This window comes from Mesoplodon mirus (assembly GCF_964341445.2).
Source record: "Mesoplodon mirus genome assembly, chromosome: X".
NCBI classification, from domain to species: domain Eukaryota; kingdom Metazoa; phylum Chordata; class Mammalia; order Artiodactyla; family Ziphiidae; genus Mesoplodon; species Mesoplodon mirus.
The window spans coordinates 56,327,314-56,347,407 of NC_138981.1; the positions used below are offsets into that span (position 1 = coordinate 56,327,314).

The window sequence follows — 20,094 nt, forward strand, 5'->3', positions numbered from 1 at the left end:
TGGCGGCAGGGGAGGGGTGGCCCCACACATGTCAGCTGAACTTGGACCCAGATCCCACCCTCGAGTTTGGGCCTGCATTTCCAGGAGCCAGAGGAAGCATTACCCAAGGACAGCCCGGCATTCCCAGTGGCTGCTGCGGCGTTTCCGGTCTTGGGGGATGGTCCAGTGGCTCCCAGTCACCTGAGAGGGAAAGGACACACAATCCAGCTTCCCAGGCTCCCAGTGAGGTGGAAAGGGCCAAGTGGGGTCTACCGTGAGGTGAGGCGGCACCACCCTCTGCTGGCGACCAGCCGCCCCTGCTCTGCCCAGAAGCCCGAACCTTCTCTCTGGGCCTGCCTCCGCTGTTACCCGGGGGCAGCCATTTCGCCATTGTGGTCCCCAAGCTATGTGGCTCTGGATTCGCCCCTCCCAGAGCTGCAGCCACAGCCAGCACGTGGGAGAGCAATGTGGGCGAAAAGGACTTAACAGAAAAGGCTGTTCCCCTGTAAGGCTACACCCGGAGGAGCTGTTTGTGGCACTGCCACCGATCAGCCCCACCGCACAAACCCCACACACAGGATGATGTGGCTCAAGGCCAGCCCTGCCAGCACCCCGTCTCCTGTGGGAGAAGCTGCCTGAGACAAAGGCTGTGCCCCCAACAGAGACAGAGCCAGAGCTTTCTGCCCTCCACCCCCTCCCCTCCCCTCCTATCAAACCCACGACACTCACCTGAGGGGGCAGGACCCCTGGGCATGACTTCTCCCTGGTTCAGGGCCAAGGGCTCTGACTTTCCTGGATCTTGGGGGCCTCTGGTGTCGACCTCGCCACTGCTGCCTTTTCCACGATGCATGCGCGGATAAGATGTCCCTGGCCTGTGAGCTGGCAGCTGAAACAAAAATTTTTCACTGATTTGGACTAAGGAAGTGTGTGTGTGTGTGTGTGTGAGAGAGAGAGAGAGAGAGAGAGGGAGAGAGAGAGAGAGAGAGAGAGAGAGAGAGAGAGAGAGAGTTGTGTGATTTGGGCCGGGGTGAGGCAGGGAATTGGGAAGGGAATTGAAAGGCTGATCTCATTAGCACTTTCTCCCTCCGTCAGCCCCAGGCCAGCAGGCAGAGCTGATCTAGGGACAACAGTGGGGCACTGAGTAAGCCCAGGGTCCCTGCAAGGAAGGTCTGGGGAACACCTAGGAGATAGGATTCAGGAAGCTGGTGAGTCTGAATACTCAGGCTTTTCGGGGAAGCTTTTAAGGGATCCCCCGACCCAATTCAGCTACCAACCCTCCCTTCCATCCCAGCCCCAGTCTCTCAGAGGACGCTGGAAACAGGCCAAGGGTGCAGAACCAGGCCCAGCACACCCGAAGCGCTACCTTACTGTTTGTCCCTAGTAAAAGGAGCCCGATCAGGCATCATAATGACCCAGTGACCGAGGGGCACCCAATGACGACCCCTGAGGGGTGGACAGAGGCAGCATGGGTGAAGACGTGTGCTCTGGGTGCGGTGGGGGCGGGGAAGAGTGGGGAGACAGGAGGAGCCTGGCCTACTCACTTGGCCCTTTGGGGCTGGGTCTCTATTTGGGTCCTTATCTTCTCCCGCCACAGCCTCAGACTCCCTTGTCCACGTGACCACCGATTTCTTCCCAGCGCTGGTGTGCTTGGCCTGTTTGGTTCCGGAAGGGACCAAGGTATACCTCTTGGATCTCCCAAGCAGCGGAATACCAGAGACTGGGGGGAAGGTGGCCGGTTCCAGCGGAGGTGCCCAGATTCGCTGCCCCCAGGAAGGGAAGTTTTTCCCCAGGGCAAGTGTGGAGGCTCCCCCGAGGGATTTCTTCTCCTGGGTCCCCTTCTTCCTAGGAGTGACCTGCGGCAGGCCACCTGCCGTAGCAGCAGCAGCAGCAGCTCCCGGGTAGCTGGGCTTGCTGCCCCCGTTCCCCCAGAGCACGCTCTGCATTTTCTTAGGGGAAGAGATGCCCTGCTCTCCCACGCCCTGCCTTTCCACAACCGAAGAGAGTCCTCGCAGAGCCGAGGACAGGGAAGAGCCTGTCACGTGAAGGAAATTCTCCCTGACTTGGAAATTCGAGTGACTGGGAGTGTCCCCGGGATCCTCGGGTCTGCTGGGCTCGGCCTGGCCTCCTCCTCCGGGGTAAGTACTCACCGTCATCAGCTCTGTGTCACTGAACTCATCTGAGGACTCGGAGTCGGATAGCAGCAGGCCCAGGGCTTCCTCGGAGAAGCGCTGGCGATCCGCAGCCACGTTCAACCTATGCATAGTGGCTCTCTTAGACTTCCCCCAGGCCTGGCCCGCTTCAGGCCCACCGAGGTGGAGAGGGCCGGCCAGAGCCGGCGGCGCTTCCCCACAGCTCTGGGCGGTCGCTCCTGGACCGCCGGGACCCGCCTCGAGGCCGGCGGACACTTCGAAGGAGGCGCAGCGCTCCGCCAACGGGTATCTGCGGAAGCCCAGCACGTCCCAGTCGTACAGCTGCTGCGTGGTGCCCGCCGCAGACTCCTCGGCCAGGTCCAGGAGGTCCCTCATGTCGTCAGCCGGGGAGCCAGGTCGGCCTTCGCGGCCACACAGCACCGGCCCTCCCGCTTCTAGCATCTCCCGCTCTGACTGGAAGCCCTTGGGATCCGGGCAGCCGCTCCCGCCACCGCCGCTCGGCGGCTTCCTGGGCTCGGGGCCGCGGTCGGGTCCCCGCGGAACTGCGCGGCCCGCCGGGCGGACGCCGGCTCGCTCCCCGCCCTCTGGGCCGAAACCCGTTCCCCACACAGACACCTCATCTGGGGAGCTCATGTCGCGACCCGGGCGGCCGCGGAACCGGGGCGACAGTTGATGGCCCGAGTCGCGGTCGCCGTCACGGCAGACGAGGCGGGCGGCGCTCAGTGAGCAGCGTCAACCACCTCAGGCGCCGCGCACGAGCTCGCCTCAGACGACACGCTGCGCGACTTTCAGCGCGCCTCCCACGCCCGCGACGCGGCCCCCTCATTGGTCCGGCCCCCACCAACCAGCGGGCGCCTTGTTCTCCTGTCCCCTTGAGGCCTAACCAATGGGGTCGAGGGCCTCTGCTTTGCCCCCAAGCCCGTGGGCGGTCCGAGCAGTTGGCTGGTGAAGGGGATGGTGGGAGTGCCTCCCTCTGTCAAGTCTCTCGGCCCGCCTCCTCCCGTCCCGCCTCCCCTTTCCGGTTAGAGTCACAGCTCTGAGCCTCCATTTCCCATCTATACAGGGGATAGGGGAGTGAGGGCGCCAGGCTCCAGGGGTGGTGAGGATGAAATGTCAAGATGGAGGCACTGGACGCCTAGCACGCGCCGAAAGCATTTGCCAGTCTCCCTTCCACCGCAAGCCTTACGACCCAACAGGAGAATGGGCATAGGAGTCCCACAGTCAGTGATCAGGGGTCGGCCAGAGAGCAAAGGGATTGTATTTTCATTCTGTATGGTCTCTGTCTCAACTGCTGCATCAAATGTGGCTCAGCAAACGTTATTGGCAGGCGGGTTGAGCGGACAGACTGGGGTTGGCGGACAGATTGGGGTTGGTCTCGCTCCATCAGCCCTTCCCCCTCTCTGAGGCAAATTCAAAGAAGAGGAAATCGCAGTGGCCAGTTACACCCCAAAAGATGCTCGCCACCGCTGATCCTGGAGATGTGAACTAAAACCACGAATCGGGTTTCACACACTAGGTTGACAACCTTCAAAGAGCTTAACCATTCCGAGGGTGGGAGAGGTGAGGAGCAAACCCCTGTGGCGGTGGTGCAAGAGACCCATTTGGGAGGTAATTTGGCAGAATCCATTGAAAGCAACTTAGTGCCAGCAGGGACTCTGCGCCTGGCACTCTTCTAAGCGCTGGGCATAAATAGTAATGCATCCACATGACACGCCTAGAACTCTAGTACCAGCTATTACTGGCCTCTTACCGGTGAGCAAACAGGCACTGAGAGGTTCAGCCACTGGCCCAAGGTCATTCGGCTCGTGGGGATCAGCGGCAGGGTTGAAACCAATCAATCTGACTCCAGAGTCCTTGCTTTGAGCCCAAGATCTTAAAAAGGAAAAAAAAAATAGGTATTTCCTCTATGTTCTGGCAAGTCCCCCGCCTGGTACTTCTTCCCTAGACACGCTGGTACCTGTAGTGTACAGGAGCCCATGCACAAGGGTGTTGGTGTTGGGAAAAACTGGGAACACTCCAAATTCCCATCAGTAAGGAAATGGATGAATGCAACGTGGCTTAGCATCCAGTAGCATAAAGCGTGGCAGTCCAACGGAATGCATCAGGCCATTCTCACAGCTTCTGAAAGCATCCTCCTGACTTCAAACTGCAAGTTGCAGACCGATGACTTTGGATTCACATTTGTAAGTTAAATCACTTGCGTGCGTGGGCACACACACACACACACCAGTCAATCCTATGTAATATATGAGAATTTACTTTAGTATATGTAGAAGTATGTTTTAAAGTTTTTATGTATGCACATCCAAGGCCTACCAGTTGTGATGGCAGTGGGTGTGGATAGCCAGGTGTCTCTCAATTTTTCTTGGAACTGTCAGTTCTCAGCTTCCCTGAGCTGAGCAGTACTGATGTCTGGGTAGGGGTCCCTCACTTGGTTTCTATACGGCCCTTGGGTGTCAGAATTTCCCTTGTCTGCCACCCATCTCCTACTCTGACACCCCTCCATTCCTCCCATACCTTCCTTCTGCTCTTACCCGTTCATACTCCTCTGTCTTCAGTCACCTCTCTCTCCTGCATCCTGCTCTGGCTGACCTCCTGGAGAGTCCTGGCGTGTCTGAACCCCTCTTGCCTATGGAACTCAAAGGCCCAGTTTTCTGGGCCTGAGTTTCTGCACCTGAGAAGCTGGCCATGCTAGAGAAGTTACAGAGCAGGGGAGATGTGGTGCACTGTAAATCTGCAATTCTCCTCCTTGAGCCTGCCCCTGATGGTGCCTGCCTGTTTGTGGATACCGCCCTCTTCCACTTCTCCCAGTGACTTTTTAAGGCATGGTGTGCTATTTCAAATATGTTAAAATGGATAAGGAAGGATATAGCAAAATCTCCTGCTTCCACCAGCATCCTATGAAACATTACCAGTGGATCCAGTGGAAGCCTCCATCTTCCCTCTCACCATTTCCATTCCCTTCCTCCCTCCCCCATAGAGAGACTCCCAGAACTTCTTCTCACCTTCTCCACTCTCTTCGTCCCTGTGGCTCTCCTACCTCCTCTTCCCATACATCCCATATGTCTCCAATGATGTCACTAATCTCTGCTTTAACCCCCTACGCTTACCAGGATCCAATACTGGTTTTGACTTACATTCTTGGCCTGGGGTGGGAGCCAGTGTCAGAGGTTCCTCTTGGCTTTCCCCACCGTAATAGCTCTTACTCCACAGACCAATGACCCAATGTGTAGGTCATTGCTCCAACTGCCAAGTGTATCACTAAGCATTATCAGCTTGGGGACTGGAGAAATGACCACTGTGTTTGTCCAGGGACCCAGTCAGCTCACCGTGAACTGATCTCTATCCCCAACTCCTTTTACTGCCAGAACCTCATAAGCCCCTCTCTAATGGGGCCCCATTATGACACTTTGGGCTTCCGGGATCCATGTCAGCTCAGAAACTGTGCCCAGTAGTCCTAGATATGTCTGTGTCCAGTGCCAGTGTGCAGTCACCCAAGCATCTAAGAAAAGTGCCATGAACATTTGCATACAGATTTTTTGTGAATATAAGTTTTCATTTCTCTTGGGTAAATATCTAGGAGTTAACTTGCTGGATTGAATCGTTAGTGTATTTTTTACTGTTTCCAGAGAGTCTATACCATTTTTTTGCATTCTCACCAACAATGCAGGAGAGTTCTAGCTGTTCCTCAGTCTGTCTAGCACTTGGTATTGTCTGTATTTTGTTTTTATTTCAGCCATGCTTAGAGCTATGTTGTCGTATTTCATTCTGGCTTTAGTTATTTCCCTAATGACTAATGAGGTCAAACATCTTCTCAATAGCTTACTGACCATCCAGTAAGCAAAATGTCAGTTCGATTTTTTTTTGCTCATTGTTTATTGTGTTGTTTGATTTCTCATTACTGAATATCGAATGTTCTTTATCTCTTTCGGATACAAGTTTTTTAACATGTGTGCTTTGCAAATATTGTTTCCCAGTCTGTGGCTTATGCTTTCAAAAACAAAGAAACAGACAAAACCCAAATAACACAATTTAAAAATGGACCAAGGAATTGATTAGATATTTCTCCAAAGAAGACACATAAATGACCTACAGGTATAAGAAAAATGCTCAACATCACTAGTCAACAGGGAAATGCAATTCAAAACCACAATGAGTTATCACCTCACAACTGTTAACATGGCCAGTATTAAAAAAAAAAAACTTAAAATAGCAAGTGTTGGCAAGGTAGTGAAGAAAATGAATCCCTTGTGGATTGCTGGTGGGAGTGTAAAATCGTGCACCCACCATGGAAAACAGTATGGAAGTTCCTAAAAAAATAAAACTAGAACTCCCATATGATCCAGCATTCTCACTTCCGTATATTTACATTTACATTACAAAATAATTGAAATCAGGATCTTGCATAGATTATTGCACTCCCATGTTCATTGTACCATTATTCACAATAGCCAAGAGGTGAAGACAACCTAAATATCTATCAACAGGTGAATGGATAAAGGGTGGTATATATAATGTATACATATAACAGAATATTATTCAGCCTTTAAAAAGAAGGAAATCTTGCTATATGCTGTAGTATGGATGAACTTTGAGGATATTATACTAAGTGAAGTAAGCCAATCACAAAGGACAAATACTGCATGTTTCCACTTATATGGGGTACCTAAAGTAGTCAAACTCGTAGAAGCAGAAAGTAGAATCCTGGTTGCCAAGGGCTTGGGGGAGGGGGAAATGGGGAGTTGTTGTTCAATGAGTATAGATTTGCAGTCATGCAAGATGAAGAATTCCGGAGATCTGATTACAACAATGTTCATATAGTTAACAACACTGTACATTAAAAAAATTGTTAATAAGGTAGGTTTCCTATTATGTGTTTTTGCAATAAAAATGAATTAAAAAATAAAATGCCTTATTCAATGGCTTTTTGTATATTCACAGTTGTGCATCTATCACAATCAATTTTAGGATATGTTTGTTAGCCCAAGAAGACGCCCTGTATCCCTTACCCAACACCCTGAACCCCCCCAACCCACCCCCAGCCCTATAGGCAAGTAATAAACTACTTTCTGTCTCTATGATTTGCCTATTTAGTAAATTTTGTATAAATGGAATCACACAATATATAGTACATTTTGTCTGGCTTCTTTCACTTAATATAATGTTTTCAAGGTTCACCCATGTTGTAGCATGTATCAGTACTTCATTCATTTTTATTGCCAAATAATATTCCATGGTATGGGTATACCACATTCTATTTATACATTCATCAGTTTATGGGCATTTGGGTTATGTTTAGTTTGGGAATGTTGTGGATAATATTCCCAAACTAAATGCTGTTAAGCATATTCATATACATTTTGAGTTCATGAGTTTTTGTGTGAACATATGTTTGCAGTTCTCTTCAGTAGATCCCTAGGAATGGACATTCTGGATCATATGGTAACTCTATGTTTAACTTTTTAAGAAAACACCAGAATATTTTCCAAAAAGATTCAACTATTTTACATTATCACCAGAAGTGTATGAGGATTCAAGTTTCTCCAAGTCCAAATATTTGTTATTATCTGTATTTTGGATTATAGCCATCCTATTGTTTTTGCAACATGGTATCTCATTATGGTTTTGATTTATATTTCCCTACTGACTAGTGGTTCTGAACATCCTTTCATATGCTTATTAACCATTTCTATACCTTCTTTGGTTAAATGTCTATACAAATCTTTTACCCAATTTTTTAATGGGGTCATTTTCTTATTTATTTATTATTCTTCTTCTTTATTCTGCATACAAGTTCTTTGGTAGATCTGTGACTTTCAAATATTTTCTCCCAGTCTGTACCTTGTCTTTTCATTTTCTGAATAGTGCCTTCTGAAGCATAAATGTTTTAAATTTTGACGAAGTCCAATTTATCAAGTTTTTCTTTTATGGATCATGCTTTTGGTGTTGTATCTAAAAAATCATTGCCTAGCTCATGCGTACAAATATTTTTCTCCTAGGGTTTCTTTTAACAGATTTATAGTTGTAGGTTTTACTTTTAAGTCTCTGATCCATTTTGCATTAAGTTTTGTGTGTGCTGTGAAGTAAGGTTCTCAGTTTGTATTTTTGCATGATATCCAGTTGTACCAGCACCACATGTTGAAAAGACTATCCTTTCCCCATTGCATTGAAAATCATTGACCATAAATCTAAGGAGAGTTCGTTATTTCTAAACTCTCAATTCTGTTCCATTGATCTATCTCTATGTCAGTATCACACTAACTTGATTATCTGTATTTTTTTTTTTATTGCGCTATGCAGGCCTCTCACAGTTGTGGCCTCTCCCGTTGCGGAGCACAGGCTCCAGACGCGCAGGCCCAGCGGCCATGGCTCACGGGCCAGCCGCTCCGCAGCATATGGGATCCTCCCAGACCGGGGCACGAACCCGTATCCCCTGCATCGGCAGGCGGACTCTCAACCACTGCGCCACCAGGGAGGCCCTATCTGTATTTTTATCGGAAGTTTTGAAATCACAAAGTGGAATCTTCCAAGTTTGTTCTTTATTGAAGTAGTTTTGGATATTCTGTTTTGTTCTGTTTTGTTTTGATTTTCATTTCCATATGAATTTTCTGGATCAGCCTGTGAATTTCTACAAAGAAAGCCTGCTGAAATTTCGATAGAGATTGAATTGAATCTATATGTCAATTTGGGGAGAATTACCATATAAATATTGAGTCTTACAACCATGAACATGCAATGCCTTTCCAGTTATTTAGATCATCTTTAGTTTCTCTCAACAAACATCAATTTGTGTTTCTCAGTGCATAAGTATTACATTTGGTTTGTTAAATATATGCCTAAGCATTTCATTCTTTTTGATGCTATTGTAACTAGAATTAAGTGTTCCTTAATTTCATTTTTGGATTATTTGCTACATGTATTTAGCAATAAAATTTGTTTTATATATTACTCTTGTATTCTGTGATCTGTTGAACTTCTTTATTAGTTCTACCGTTAGATCCGTTTTTGTGGATTCCTTAGGATTGTCTGCATATGAAATCATGTCATCTGAGAATAAAAAAACTCCCTTTTTATTTCCTATCTGGATGACTTTTAGTTCTTCTTCTTCCCTGTTTGAACTGGCTCAAACTTCCAGTGCAATAATGAATAAAAGTAGTGAGCATGTCTTTGTTGCTGACTTTAGGGAGAAAGTATGCAGTCTTTCACTACTAAATATGATGTTAGCTGTAGGTTTTTCATAGATATCCTTTATGACGCTGAAGAAATTTCTTTCTATTCCTAGTTTTTTTTATTGTTTTTATCATGAAAGGTGGTGGAATTTTGTCACATGCTCTTTCTGTGTCAGTTAATATGATAATGTTTCAGTGCTTTCTTCTTTTAAAATAGTGTATTACATAAATTGATTTTTAGATGTTAAACCAACCTTGTATTTCTAGAATAAATCCCACTTGGTTATGGTCTATAATCCTTTTTATATGTTTCTGAATTCAGTTTGTTAATATTTTCTCGAGGGTTATTTCATCTATATTCATGAGAAAGATTGGTATGCAATTTTCTTTATTTTGGATGTCTTTGTGTGTTTTGGGCATCAGGGTAATTGTGCTGGTCTCAGCCAATTGATAGTGATACTGTCAGCTAGAAATACCTGGAGGCACTTATCTGTACTCCAAGGCGAGCCCCCACAGATATTTCCCCTTTCAGAACCAATGTTGTGGTTGAACTAGCCCTTGTGGTTCTTATTATAATTGCAAGATGCACCTCAGCAATAATCTTTAGGAGACTTTGAAAGGACGAAGTTTATTACTCACAGGTCATGGAGGGTACATGGCATGCCTTGGACCACACAGAAAGGTTGTGGGTGGAGAAAGAGAGCTGGGACCTGGGGTTATGTATGTATCGGGGTCAAGAGTGAGGGGCCTAGGGTTTCTCAGATTCACTCTTTATTGGTGAATTTAACACAGAATGGGAATTAAAGCACAAGAAGGGAAAAACAAGCAGCCAAAGGGTCAGTTATCTAAGTCAATCAGAGATCTATGAAACAAAGGAAACTTCAGGGGTGTGGTGGCCTGGCTCTTTACCTAGTCGTGTAGTTGGCAATTTGTTCTTTTTGATATAGCTGTCTTTGAAGTGGTGCCTCAGCAATCAAAAGCTTAATGTCAGGCACTTGCATTACAATTAAGAAAAAAAAAACTGTCAGAGGCTCACACTACAGTAATATTGGCCTACTAGAGCTATTTTGAAAGTGTTCATTCCTCTTCTATTTTCTGGAAGAATTTCTGGAGTGTTGCTATTATTTCCATCTGAAATGTTTGATAGCATTCAGCAGTGATGCCATCTGGACAGGAGCATCATTGTGGGAATATTTTTAATTATTAATTTAATTGATTGTCTATTATTGAGTCTGTTTTGAAGTTTGTGTCTCTCTACAAATGTTTTCATTGCATATATGTGTCTAATTTGTTGGTATAAAATTTTTCATACTATTTTCTTATGTTTTTTTTAAATTCAATAGGCTCAATGGTGATGTCTCCCTTTTCAGCCCTGATTTTAGTGATTCCTTAGGAATCTTTTTGTTTTCTTGGTCAGTCTGCCTAAGGTTTGTGATTTGTTATCTTTTTAAAAAACCATCTTTTGGTTTCATTGTGTTGTCCAAAAAAATTAATCAATAGTCAGTCGAAGAAAAGTGGAAATTTTTATTTGAGCCAACCTGAGGACTATAACCTGGGAGACAATCTTCAGAAAACTCTGAGGACTGTTCCACCTATTGGAGGTAGAACCGTTATATAAGTTTTTGAGACAAAGTAGCATATTAATAGTTTACATAGTCCAACAAGGCGAGTAGTGGGTATTAATGAGGCATTACAGGATTGAGAAAGGAAAGTTATGTCTTAAGGAGTTACCTTGCTGATTCCAGGAGGAAATTTCTTTTCTTTCTTTCCTTCCTTCTTTCTTTCCTTCCTTCTTTCTTTCTTTCTTTCTTTCTTTCTTTCTTTCTTTCTTTCATTTTTTTCTCTTTTTTTGGTGTGTGGGCATTCCTGTATCTTTTAAGGGGATCTAGTTAATGTATAATGTGATGCACAAATCACACTAAAGGGGAGGGGGTAGTGGCTCAAATGGGCAGAGAGAGAATTTTATGCTTAAAATGTTTCTTGTCCTGCCTGAAAATAATTTTGTTTCATTAATTCCACTTTTGGTCATTAATCTTTCAATAGAAATAATTAGGTGATCAAGTATTTGGTCCCTAAATGCTAGGGTGGTTCTTTACGTGCCTTGGGTCCATCATGTCCCTCGATGCTGGGTCCTAATAGCCCAGTTCTTTCTTTCCTTTTAGGGGGTGGTACTAGTAAGATGTCTGGCAGGGACTAACGGCCAATTCCACATTGTCCAATAGGACTTGCACCAATTTTACATTGCATGTGCATTGTGCATGTCCATTATTTTATAGAGAACTATAGATGTGATCAATAGTTTCCAGTTGTTTAGATATCATTATCTTAGTAGGAGCAGGTGATACACAGTGCAAAAAACAAGAAACTAAAACTTTATAAGTTACACAAACTGTAATCAACGTTGGAAATAGGAGCAACAATATCATTAGTAAAGATTTAAGCCAATATCCTCTTGAACCATACCATTTTCCTAGCATTTCCCTTAAACTGGGAAGACGATCATTCAGAGTGGAAATCCAATTTTTCATACGCATCATAAGCGGGGGTTACATTAGAAGACTCATCAGGTATAAAAACAAAACATTCACTATGTATTACAACACAAGCTCCCCCTTGGGAAGCTGTTAGAATATTGAGGGCCATGCAATTCTGTAGGACTGCTTTTCTCATCATGGAGATTTCTGAACTGAGCAAACACACAGCTTGGTTACTATCATTTAAGGCTTGCTGGGTGAATTTTGTTAAAGCCTCTATATGAGTAATGATATCTTCTATTCCAAGTGAAGGAATAAATATTGCAGCCAAATAATCATACCATTGGAAAACTGATTGAACCCAACATGCCCACATTGAAAGCAGGATGACAGCAGCTGTTTTCAAGGCTACCTGTAGGTGACATTGAGCCTAAAGGAAACCAATTGTACACCTTCCTAACCAATCTGGGGAGATCCAAGGTCATAAATTTGTTCTATAAACCTATTGGGTCCTGTTAGAAGCTATCCCACAACTTTAACATCTAGTGAAAACTGTCTTTCAGACATTGAAACATACACCCAAAGGTTATCAAATATTAGGTACGATTCATTTGGGATTGAAAAACATTGACTAATGTGTATCTTGAGGCCATCGTTCTGCAACTTGCAGTTTGAAGTCAGGAGGATGCTTTCTTCTTTTAGTGTCTCTCTTGTGGTTTGATGATTTTCTTCAGTGTTATGTTTGTGTTCCTTTCTCTCTAGTTTTGGTATAACTACAGTAGGTCTTTGATTTATGGTTACCATGGAGTTCATTTATGTTGACCTATAACTATTTGATTTAAGCCAATAGTCATTAAGTTCAAACACATTCTGAAAGCTCTACATTTTTTACTCACCTCCCAACATTTTGTGTTTTTTATGTCATATTTCACATCTTCATGTCTATCGTTTAACTTTTTATTGTAGTTACAGTTGATTTTACAATTTTTGTCTTTTAACCTTTGTACTAGCTTATTTAACTGGTAAATACCCAGCCTTTATGATATAATTGCTTCACCAGTATATTTTCCCCATCCTTTCATTTCTTATTTCCTGTTGTAGTCAGTGTTTGTTTGTTTTTTTACTTCAAGAAGACCTTTTAACCCTTCTTGTAAGGTTGGTTTAGTATTGATGAACTCTTTTAATTTTTGCTTGTCTGAGAAGCCTTTATCTCTCCTTCAATTCTGAATGATAACCTTGCTGGGTAAAGTATCCTAGGTTGTAGGGTTTTCCCTCTCAGCACTTTAAATCTTATCATGCCACTCCCTTCTGACATGCAAAGTATATGCAGAAAAATTAGCTGATAGGCTTATGGGGCTTCCCTTGTATGTGACTCTTGTTTTTCTCTTGCTACCTTTAGAATTCTCTCTTTAACTTTTGCCCTTTTAATTATATTTCTTGATGTGGGTGTGTATGGGTTCATTTTGTTTGGGACTCTCTGTGCTTCCTCTGTGTTTCTTTCTTCAGATTAGGGAAGTTTTCAGCCATAATTTCATCAAATACAGTTTTCAACCCCTTTCTCTCTCTCTTCTCCTCTGGGACCCCTATAATGCAAATGTGAGTATGCTTGATGTTGTCCCACAGGTCCCTTAAATTATTCTCATTAAGAAAATTGTTTTTTGCACTTATGATTGAGTGATTTCCATTATTCTACTTTCCAGACTGCTTATGTGTTCTTCTCTGTCACCTAATCTGCTGTTATTTCCCTCTAGTGTATTTGTAATTTCAGTTATTATATTCGGCTCTGACTTGTCCTTTTTATATTTTCTAGTTCTTTGTTAAAAATTCTCACTGTGTTCATCTATTCTTTGCCCCAGTTCAGTTAGCATTCATATTACTACTGCTATGAACTCTTCATCAGTTAAGTTATTTATCAGTTTCCTTAGGGTTTTTTTCAGCATTTTTTCTTGTCTTTAATTTGAAACATGTTCCCCTGTCTACTCATCTTTTTAAAACTTTCTCTGTCTCTATGAAATTAGGTGAGACAGTTATCTATCCCAGTCTTGTGGGTGTGTTCTTGTGTGGGACCATCCCTGTTCAGTCTGCATGTGCCCAGTGGCTCTGGAGGGAGAGCTAGATATCAAGTGAGCATGGGCTGCATCTTCCCCTAGGGTGTGGTGGCAGTCACTGCCCGGGTGGGAAACAGGTCTGGAGTTGAAGGGGCTAGAGCCAGAATAAGGTGTGAGCTGGGGTTTCTTCTCTGCTCAATGGCCCTCACTGCCCTTTCAGGTGTGGGGTTGGGACCTGAAGGGCCAGAGTTAAGAGCCCTGAGGAAGTTGGGTTTCTCCCAGGTGTGATGGCAGTCTCCACATTGGTCTGGGATATAGCTGGGTCCTGAGGGCTTGGGGCAGTATTTCTCTTCTGGTTTCACTTTTCCCCCAGTGTGCACACTGTGGTTAGAGGCTAGAGGGAGTGGGCTCTGAGCCAGAGCAGTTCAGGCTGGAAGGGATGGTGCCATACCACTGAGCTGGTCCCATACCCTCCATAGTGTGCACTGGGAAGAGAGTTCCTGTGATGGCGGTCTCCAGCCTGTACTTAGCTTCACACTCTCCAGAGTGTCTGCAGGGACACAAGACCTGGAATGACTGTCTCTACAGGTTAGAGGCGGGTCCAAAGTCTAGGCTGGCTCTGTTTCCTCGAAGTGCACACACACTCATTGGTAATGGCCTCAGCTCAGTGGGGAGCAGTGCCGAAGCAAGAGGGGCTAGAACATAAGCCTGGTACAGGCTGGACTGGGGGGGGCACTGGGTACATCGTAGGAATCCAGCCAGAGGCCTGGGCAGCAATCAAGCCCACCTTCTCCAGGGAGGGGTTTGAGTGGATTAAGTCCCACGAATGTTCTTTTCTGACCCTGAGGTCTGCGACTGCCCCATCCCACATATGGTCTGTCCACCTGAGCTCATGCCATGGACTCTGGAAGCGAGTCACTGTGAGAATATGGGGGAAGGGTGGACTCAAGTGCTCCCCATTGTCCAGGCGCAGTCACTCCTTACTTCCCATCCTCACTGCGCCCACCCTGCCCCTGTCCCGGGTAGCTCATGTTGGGTGGTCTCTTTGGGACACATAAATATAATTTCCAGGAAAATCTGTGTCATGGGGCTGGTGGAAGAGTATTTGACAGGGACCATGCAAGAACACAGACCTACTAACCATACTTGCCATAGAACCTGACAGGCCAATTTCCACTCAAGGGTATAGAGACGACCAGGCTGGAGGAGGGTGGTCAGCTGGCTAGGGCAGGGAGGATGTGAATGCTTCCAGATTCAAGCTCTGGAAGGGGGTCATGAGTTCCTGCTGATGGGGAGGGGTAATGGCAGAGATGAATGGGAACCACCAGACCCCAAAGGAGGAGGGTGGTTTGGAGAGAATTAGAAGAGGGCCTTTGGGGGCAAGGGATGACGTGTCAATGTGGCCAGGGAGAGCACACACAGGACCCAGACCTGGGGCACTCCGCTGACTTGACTGCAGGGATGGTAGCAGAGGCTGCTCCAGAGTCCCCACCACAGGATGTGAAAGATACTGTTCTGGAAAAGGCTCTGCTGTGGAGCAGTGCCGTGCCCCGGCCCCCTAACCCTACCCCTACCCCTCCAGAGAGAAGGCAGAACACATAACATGAGAGGTACTTTATTTCGAAACTGCTGTGAAACTGGGGAGGGGGCAAAACAAGGGTAGAGGAAGCCCTAGCTGAGGCAGAACAGGAGGGAACGAGCTTGGCCACAGCTCCCGGGATCCAAAGGTACCAGCTGCCCCTCCTGCAGGAAGACGCTGGGCTCAACCTGTAAAACAGCAGAGTCAGGGAAGAGCCTCAAGCCAGGGCCAGCCCCCAGCCCTGCTCAACAGCCAGGACTGTGGGAAGGGGTACGGTGTGTGTAACACTCACTTCAAAGTGTCAGGATCCTGAGAGCCATGTCCTTCATGGTGTCTGCAACAGGGACAGGCATTAGTAGGCACTCCAGAGAGAGGGATATGGAAGCCCGTCCCCCTATCCCCGTGAGGAACCGCCTAGCCCTGAAACCTGAAACCCCCTCCAGACCCGATGCAAAGAGCTCTGGGCCAGATCACTCCCCACCACCCAAATTGAATGTGGAACTGGTTCCTAAAGGGAAACAAAGTGTGCCAGCAGCTCTGATGCTGTGGGCCGTGCCACAACCAGTCAGATCTCGTCACACACACAAACAATCCAACAAGAACCTTAGAAGCCACACCAAGCAGCAGTTCAAGGGAAAATCAACGAGGCATCTCTAAAAGTCCTATCAGAAGGAGATTCCCTAGGACGGGTCTGGTTGGCAAAGTGTGCATGCAGTCCAGACAGTACTTTGCTACTTGTACACACGCCCAGTTGTACATGCACAGCCGGCTCCAGGGCCAGGCCTGCTAGGTTCTCCTCCCCACAGTGATGCTGGTCCCTGCGAGGCCGACTGCACCTGCAGCCCAGCTCCACCCCAGGTGCCCACCCGGGTTCTGAACTAAGACACCGCTCTCTGTCCCTGGTTCCTCATACCAAGTTTCTTCTTAAGGTCGTCTACTTCTCTCTGTAGCACGAGACACTAGGCCAGCAGACACAGGAGGAAATGATTAGTATAATCTGGCCTCCTCTCTCCTCCACCTTCTCCTCTCCACCGGGCCCTGCACCCCAAAGCCGGGTGGCTAGAATGGCAAGGGCTCCTCAGTGGAAAGCAGGTGGGCTCCCTCCATGGGGTACGTGATGGCGGCAGGGGAGGGGTGGCCCCACACATGTCAGCTGAACTTGGACCCAGATCCCACCCTCGAGTTTGGGCCTGCATTTCCAGGAGCCAGAGGAAGCATTACCCAAGGACAGCCCGGCATTCCCAGTGGCTGCTGCGGCGTTTCCGGTCTTGGGGGATGGTCCAGTGGCTCCCAGTCACCTGAGAGGGAAAGGACACACAATCCAGCTTCCCAGGCTCCCAGTGAGGTGGAAAGGGCCAAGTGGGGTCTACCGTGAGGTGAGGCGGCACCACCCTCTGCTGGCGACCAGCCGCCCCTGCTCTGCCCAGAAGCCCGAACCTTCTCTCTGGGCCTGCCTCCGCTGTTACCCGGGGGCAGCCATTTCGCCATTGTGGTCCCCAAGCTATGTGGCTCTGGATTCGCCCCTCCCAGAGCTGCAGCCACAGCCAGCACGTGGGAGAGCAATGTGGGCGAAAAGGACTTAACAGAAAAGGCTGTTCCCCTGTAAGGCTACACCCGGAGGAGCTGTTTGTGGCACTGCCACCGATCAGCCCCACCGCACAAACCCCACACACAGGATGATGTGGCTCAAGGCCAGCCCTGCCAGCACCCCGTCTCCTGTGGGAGAAGCTGCCTGAGACAAAGGCTGTGCCCCCAACAGAGACAGAGCCAGAGCTTTCTGCCCTCCACCCCCTCCCCTCCCCTCCTATCAAACCCACGACACTCACCTGAGGGGGCAGGACCCCTGGGCATGACTTCTCCCTGGTTCAGGGCCAAGGGCTCTGACTTTCCTGGATCTTGGGGGCCTCTGGTGTCGACCTCGCCACTGCTGCCTTTTCCACGATGCATGCGCGGATAAGATGTCCCTGGCCTGTGAGCTGGCAGCTGAAACAAAAATTTTTCACTGATTTGGACTAAGGAAGTGTGTGTGTGTGTGTGTGTGAGAGAGAGAGAGAGAGAGAGAGGAGAGAGAGAGAGAGAGAGAGAGAGAGAGAGAGAGAGAGAGAGTTGTGTGATTTGGGCCGGGGTGAGGCAGGGAATTGGGAAGGGAATTGAAAGGCTGATCTCATTAGCACTTTCTCCCTCCGTCAGCCCCAGGCCAGCAGGCAGAGCTGATCTAGGGACAACAGTGGGGCACTGAGTAAGCCCAGGGTCCCTGCAAGGAAGGTCTGGGGAACACCTAGGAGATAGGATTCAGGAAGCTGGTGAGTCTGAATACTCAGGCTTTTCGGGGAAGCTTTTAAGGGATCCCCCGACCCAATTCAGCTACCAACCCTCCCTTCCATCCCAGCCCCAGTCTCTCAGAGGACGCTGGAAACAGGCCAAGGGTGCAGAACCAGGCCCAGCACACCCGAAGCGCTACCTTACTGTTTGTCCCTAGTAAAAGGAGCCCGATCAGGCATCATAATGACCCAGTGACCGAGGGGCACCCAATGACGACCCCTGAGGGGTGGACAGAGGCAGCATGGGTGAAGACGTGTGCTCTGGGTGCGGTGGGGGCGGGGAAGAGTGGGGAGACAGGAGGAGCCTGGCCTACTCACTTGGCCCTTTGGGGCTGGGTCTCTATTTGGGTCCTTATCTTCTCCCGCCACAGCCTCAGACTCCCTTGTCCACGTGACCACCGATTTCTTCCCAGCGCTGGTGTGCTTGGCCTGTTTGGTTCCGGAAGGGACCAAGGTATACCTCTTGGATCTCCCAAGCAGCGGAATACCAGAGACTGGGGGGAAGGTGGCCGGTTCCAGCGGAGGTGCCCAGATTCGCTGCCCCCAGGAAGGGAAGTTTTTCCCCAGGGCAAGTGTGGAGGCTCCCCCGAGGGATTTCTTCTCCTGGGTCCCCTTCTTCCTAGGAGTGACCTGCGGCAGGCCACCTGCCGTAGCAGCAGCAGCAGCAGCTCCCGGGTAGCTGGGCTTGCTGCCCCCGTTCCCCCAGAGCACGCTCTGCATTTTCTTAGGGGAAGAGATGCCCTGCTCTCCCACGCCCTGCCTTTCCACAACCGAAGAGAGTCCTCGCAGAGCCGAGGACAGGGAAGAGCCTGTCACGTGAAGGAAATTCTCCCTGACTTGGAAATTCGAGTGACTGGGAGTGTCCCCGGGATCCTCGGGTCTGCTGGGCTCGGCCTGGCCTCCTCCTCCGGGGTAAGTACTCACCGTCATCAGCTCTGTGTCACTGAACTCATCTGAGGACTCGGAGTCGGATAGCAGCAGGCCCAGGGCTTCCTCGGAGAAGCGCTGGCGATCCGCAGCCACGTTCAACCTATGCATAGTGGCTCTCTTAGACTTCCCCCAGGCCTGGCCCGCTTCAGGCCCACCGAGGTGGAGAGGGCCGGCCAGAGCCGGCGGCGCTTCCCCACAGCTCTGGGCGGTCGCTCCTGGACCGCCGGGACCCGCCTCGAGGCCGGCGGACACTTCGAAGGAGGCGCAGCGCTCCGCCAACGGGTATCTGCGGAAGCCCAGCACGTCCCAGTCGTACAGCTGCTGCGTGGTGCCCGCCGCAGACTCCTCGGCCAGGTCCAGGAGGTCCCTCATGTCGTCAGCCGGGGAGCCAGGTCGGCCTTCGCGGCCACACAGCACCGGCCCTCCCGCTTCTAGCATCTCCCGCTCTGACTGGAAGCCCTTGGGATCCGGGCAGCCGCTCCCGCCACCGCCGCTCGGCGGCTTCCTGGGCTCGGGGCCGCGGTCGGGTCCCCGCGGAACTGCGCGGCCCGCCGGGCGGACGCCGGCTCGCTCCCCGCCCTCTGGGCCGAAACCCGTTCCCCACACAGACACCTCATCTGGGGAGCTCATGTCGCGACCCGGGCGGCCGCGGAACCGGGGCGACAGTTGATGGCCCGAGTCGCGGTCGCCGTCACGGCAGACGAGGCGGGCGGCGCTCAGTGAGCAGCGTCAACCACCTCAGGCGCCGCGCACGAGCTCGCCTCAGACGACACGCTGCGCGACTTTCAGCGCGCCTCCCACGCCCGCGACGCGGCCCCCTCATTGGTCCGGCCCCCACCAACCAGCGGGCGCCTTGTTCTCCTGTCCCCTTGAGGCCTAACCAATGGGGTCGAGGGCCTCTGCTTTGCCCCCAAGCCCGTGGGCGGTCCGAGCAGTTGGCTGGTGAAGGGGATGGTGGGAGTGCCTCCCTCTGTCAAGTCTCTCGGCCCGCCTCCTCCCGTCCCGCCTCCCCTTTCCGGTTAGAGTCACAGCTCTGAGCCTCCATTTCCCATCTATACAGGGGATAGGGGAGTGAGGGCGCCAGGCTCCAGGGGTGGTGAGGATGAAATGTCAAGATGGAGGCACTGGACGCCTAGCACGCGCCGAAAGCATTTGCCAGTCTCCCTTCCACCGCAAGCCTTACGACCCAACAGGAGAATGGGCATAGGAGTCCCACAGTCAGTGATCAGGGGTCGGCCAGAGAGCAAAGGGATTGTATTTTCATTCTGTATGGTCTCTGTCTCAACTGCTGCATCAAATGTGGCTCAGCAAACGTTATTGGCAGGCGGGTTGAGCGGACAGACTGGGGTTGGCGGACAGATTGGGGTTGGTCTCGCTCCATCAGCCCTTCCCCCTCTCTGAGGCAAATTCAAAGAAGAGGAAATCGCAGTGGCCAGTTACACCC

At 49.2% G+C, this 20,094-nt stretch overlaps 2 protein-coding genes across 2 annotated transcripts; both read right to left on the reverse strand.

Annotated features, from left to right (window-relative positions):
* Positions 1-1,343: 1,343 nt before the first annotated feature.
* LOC309796184 (uncharacterized protein CXorf49 homolog) lies at positions 1,344-2,784 on the reverse strand (the record flags this gene model as incomplete). Its single annotated transcript, XM_082609242.1, has 1 exon — positions 1,344-2,784. Exon 1 carries the CDS (start codon positions 2,760-2,762, stop codon positions 1,344-1,346), a length of 1,419 nt encoding a protein of 472 aa, XP_082465368.1. The 5' UTR covers positions 2,763-2,784.
* A 15,077-nt stretch (positions 2,785-17,861) lies between these two features.
* LOC309796185 (uncharacterized protein CXorf49 homolog) lies at positions 17,862-19,302 on the reverse strand (the record flags this gene model as incomplete). Its single annotated transcript, XM_082609243.1, has 1 exon — positions 17,862-19,302. The coding sequence occupies exon 1, from the start codon at positions 19,278-19,280 to the stop codon at positions 17,862-17,864; it is 1,419 nt and encodes a 472-aa protein (XP_082465369.1). The 5' UTR covers positions 19,281-19,302.
* Between the last annotated feature and the right edge of the window lie 792 nt (positions 19,303-20,094).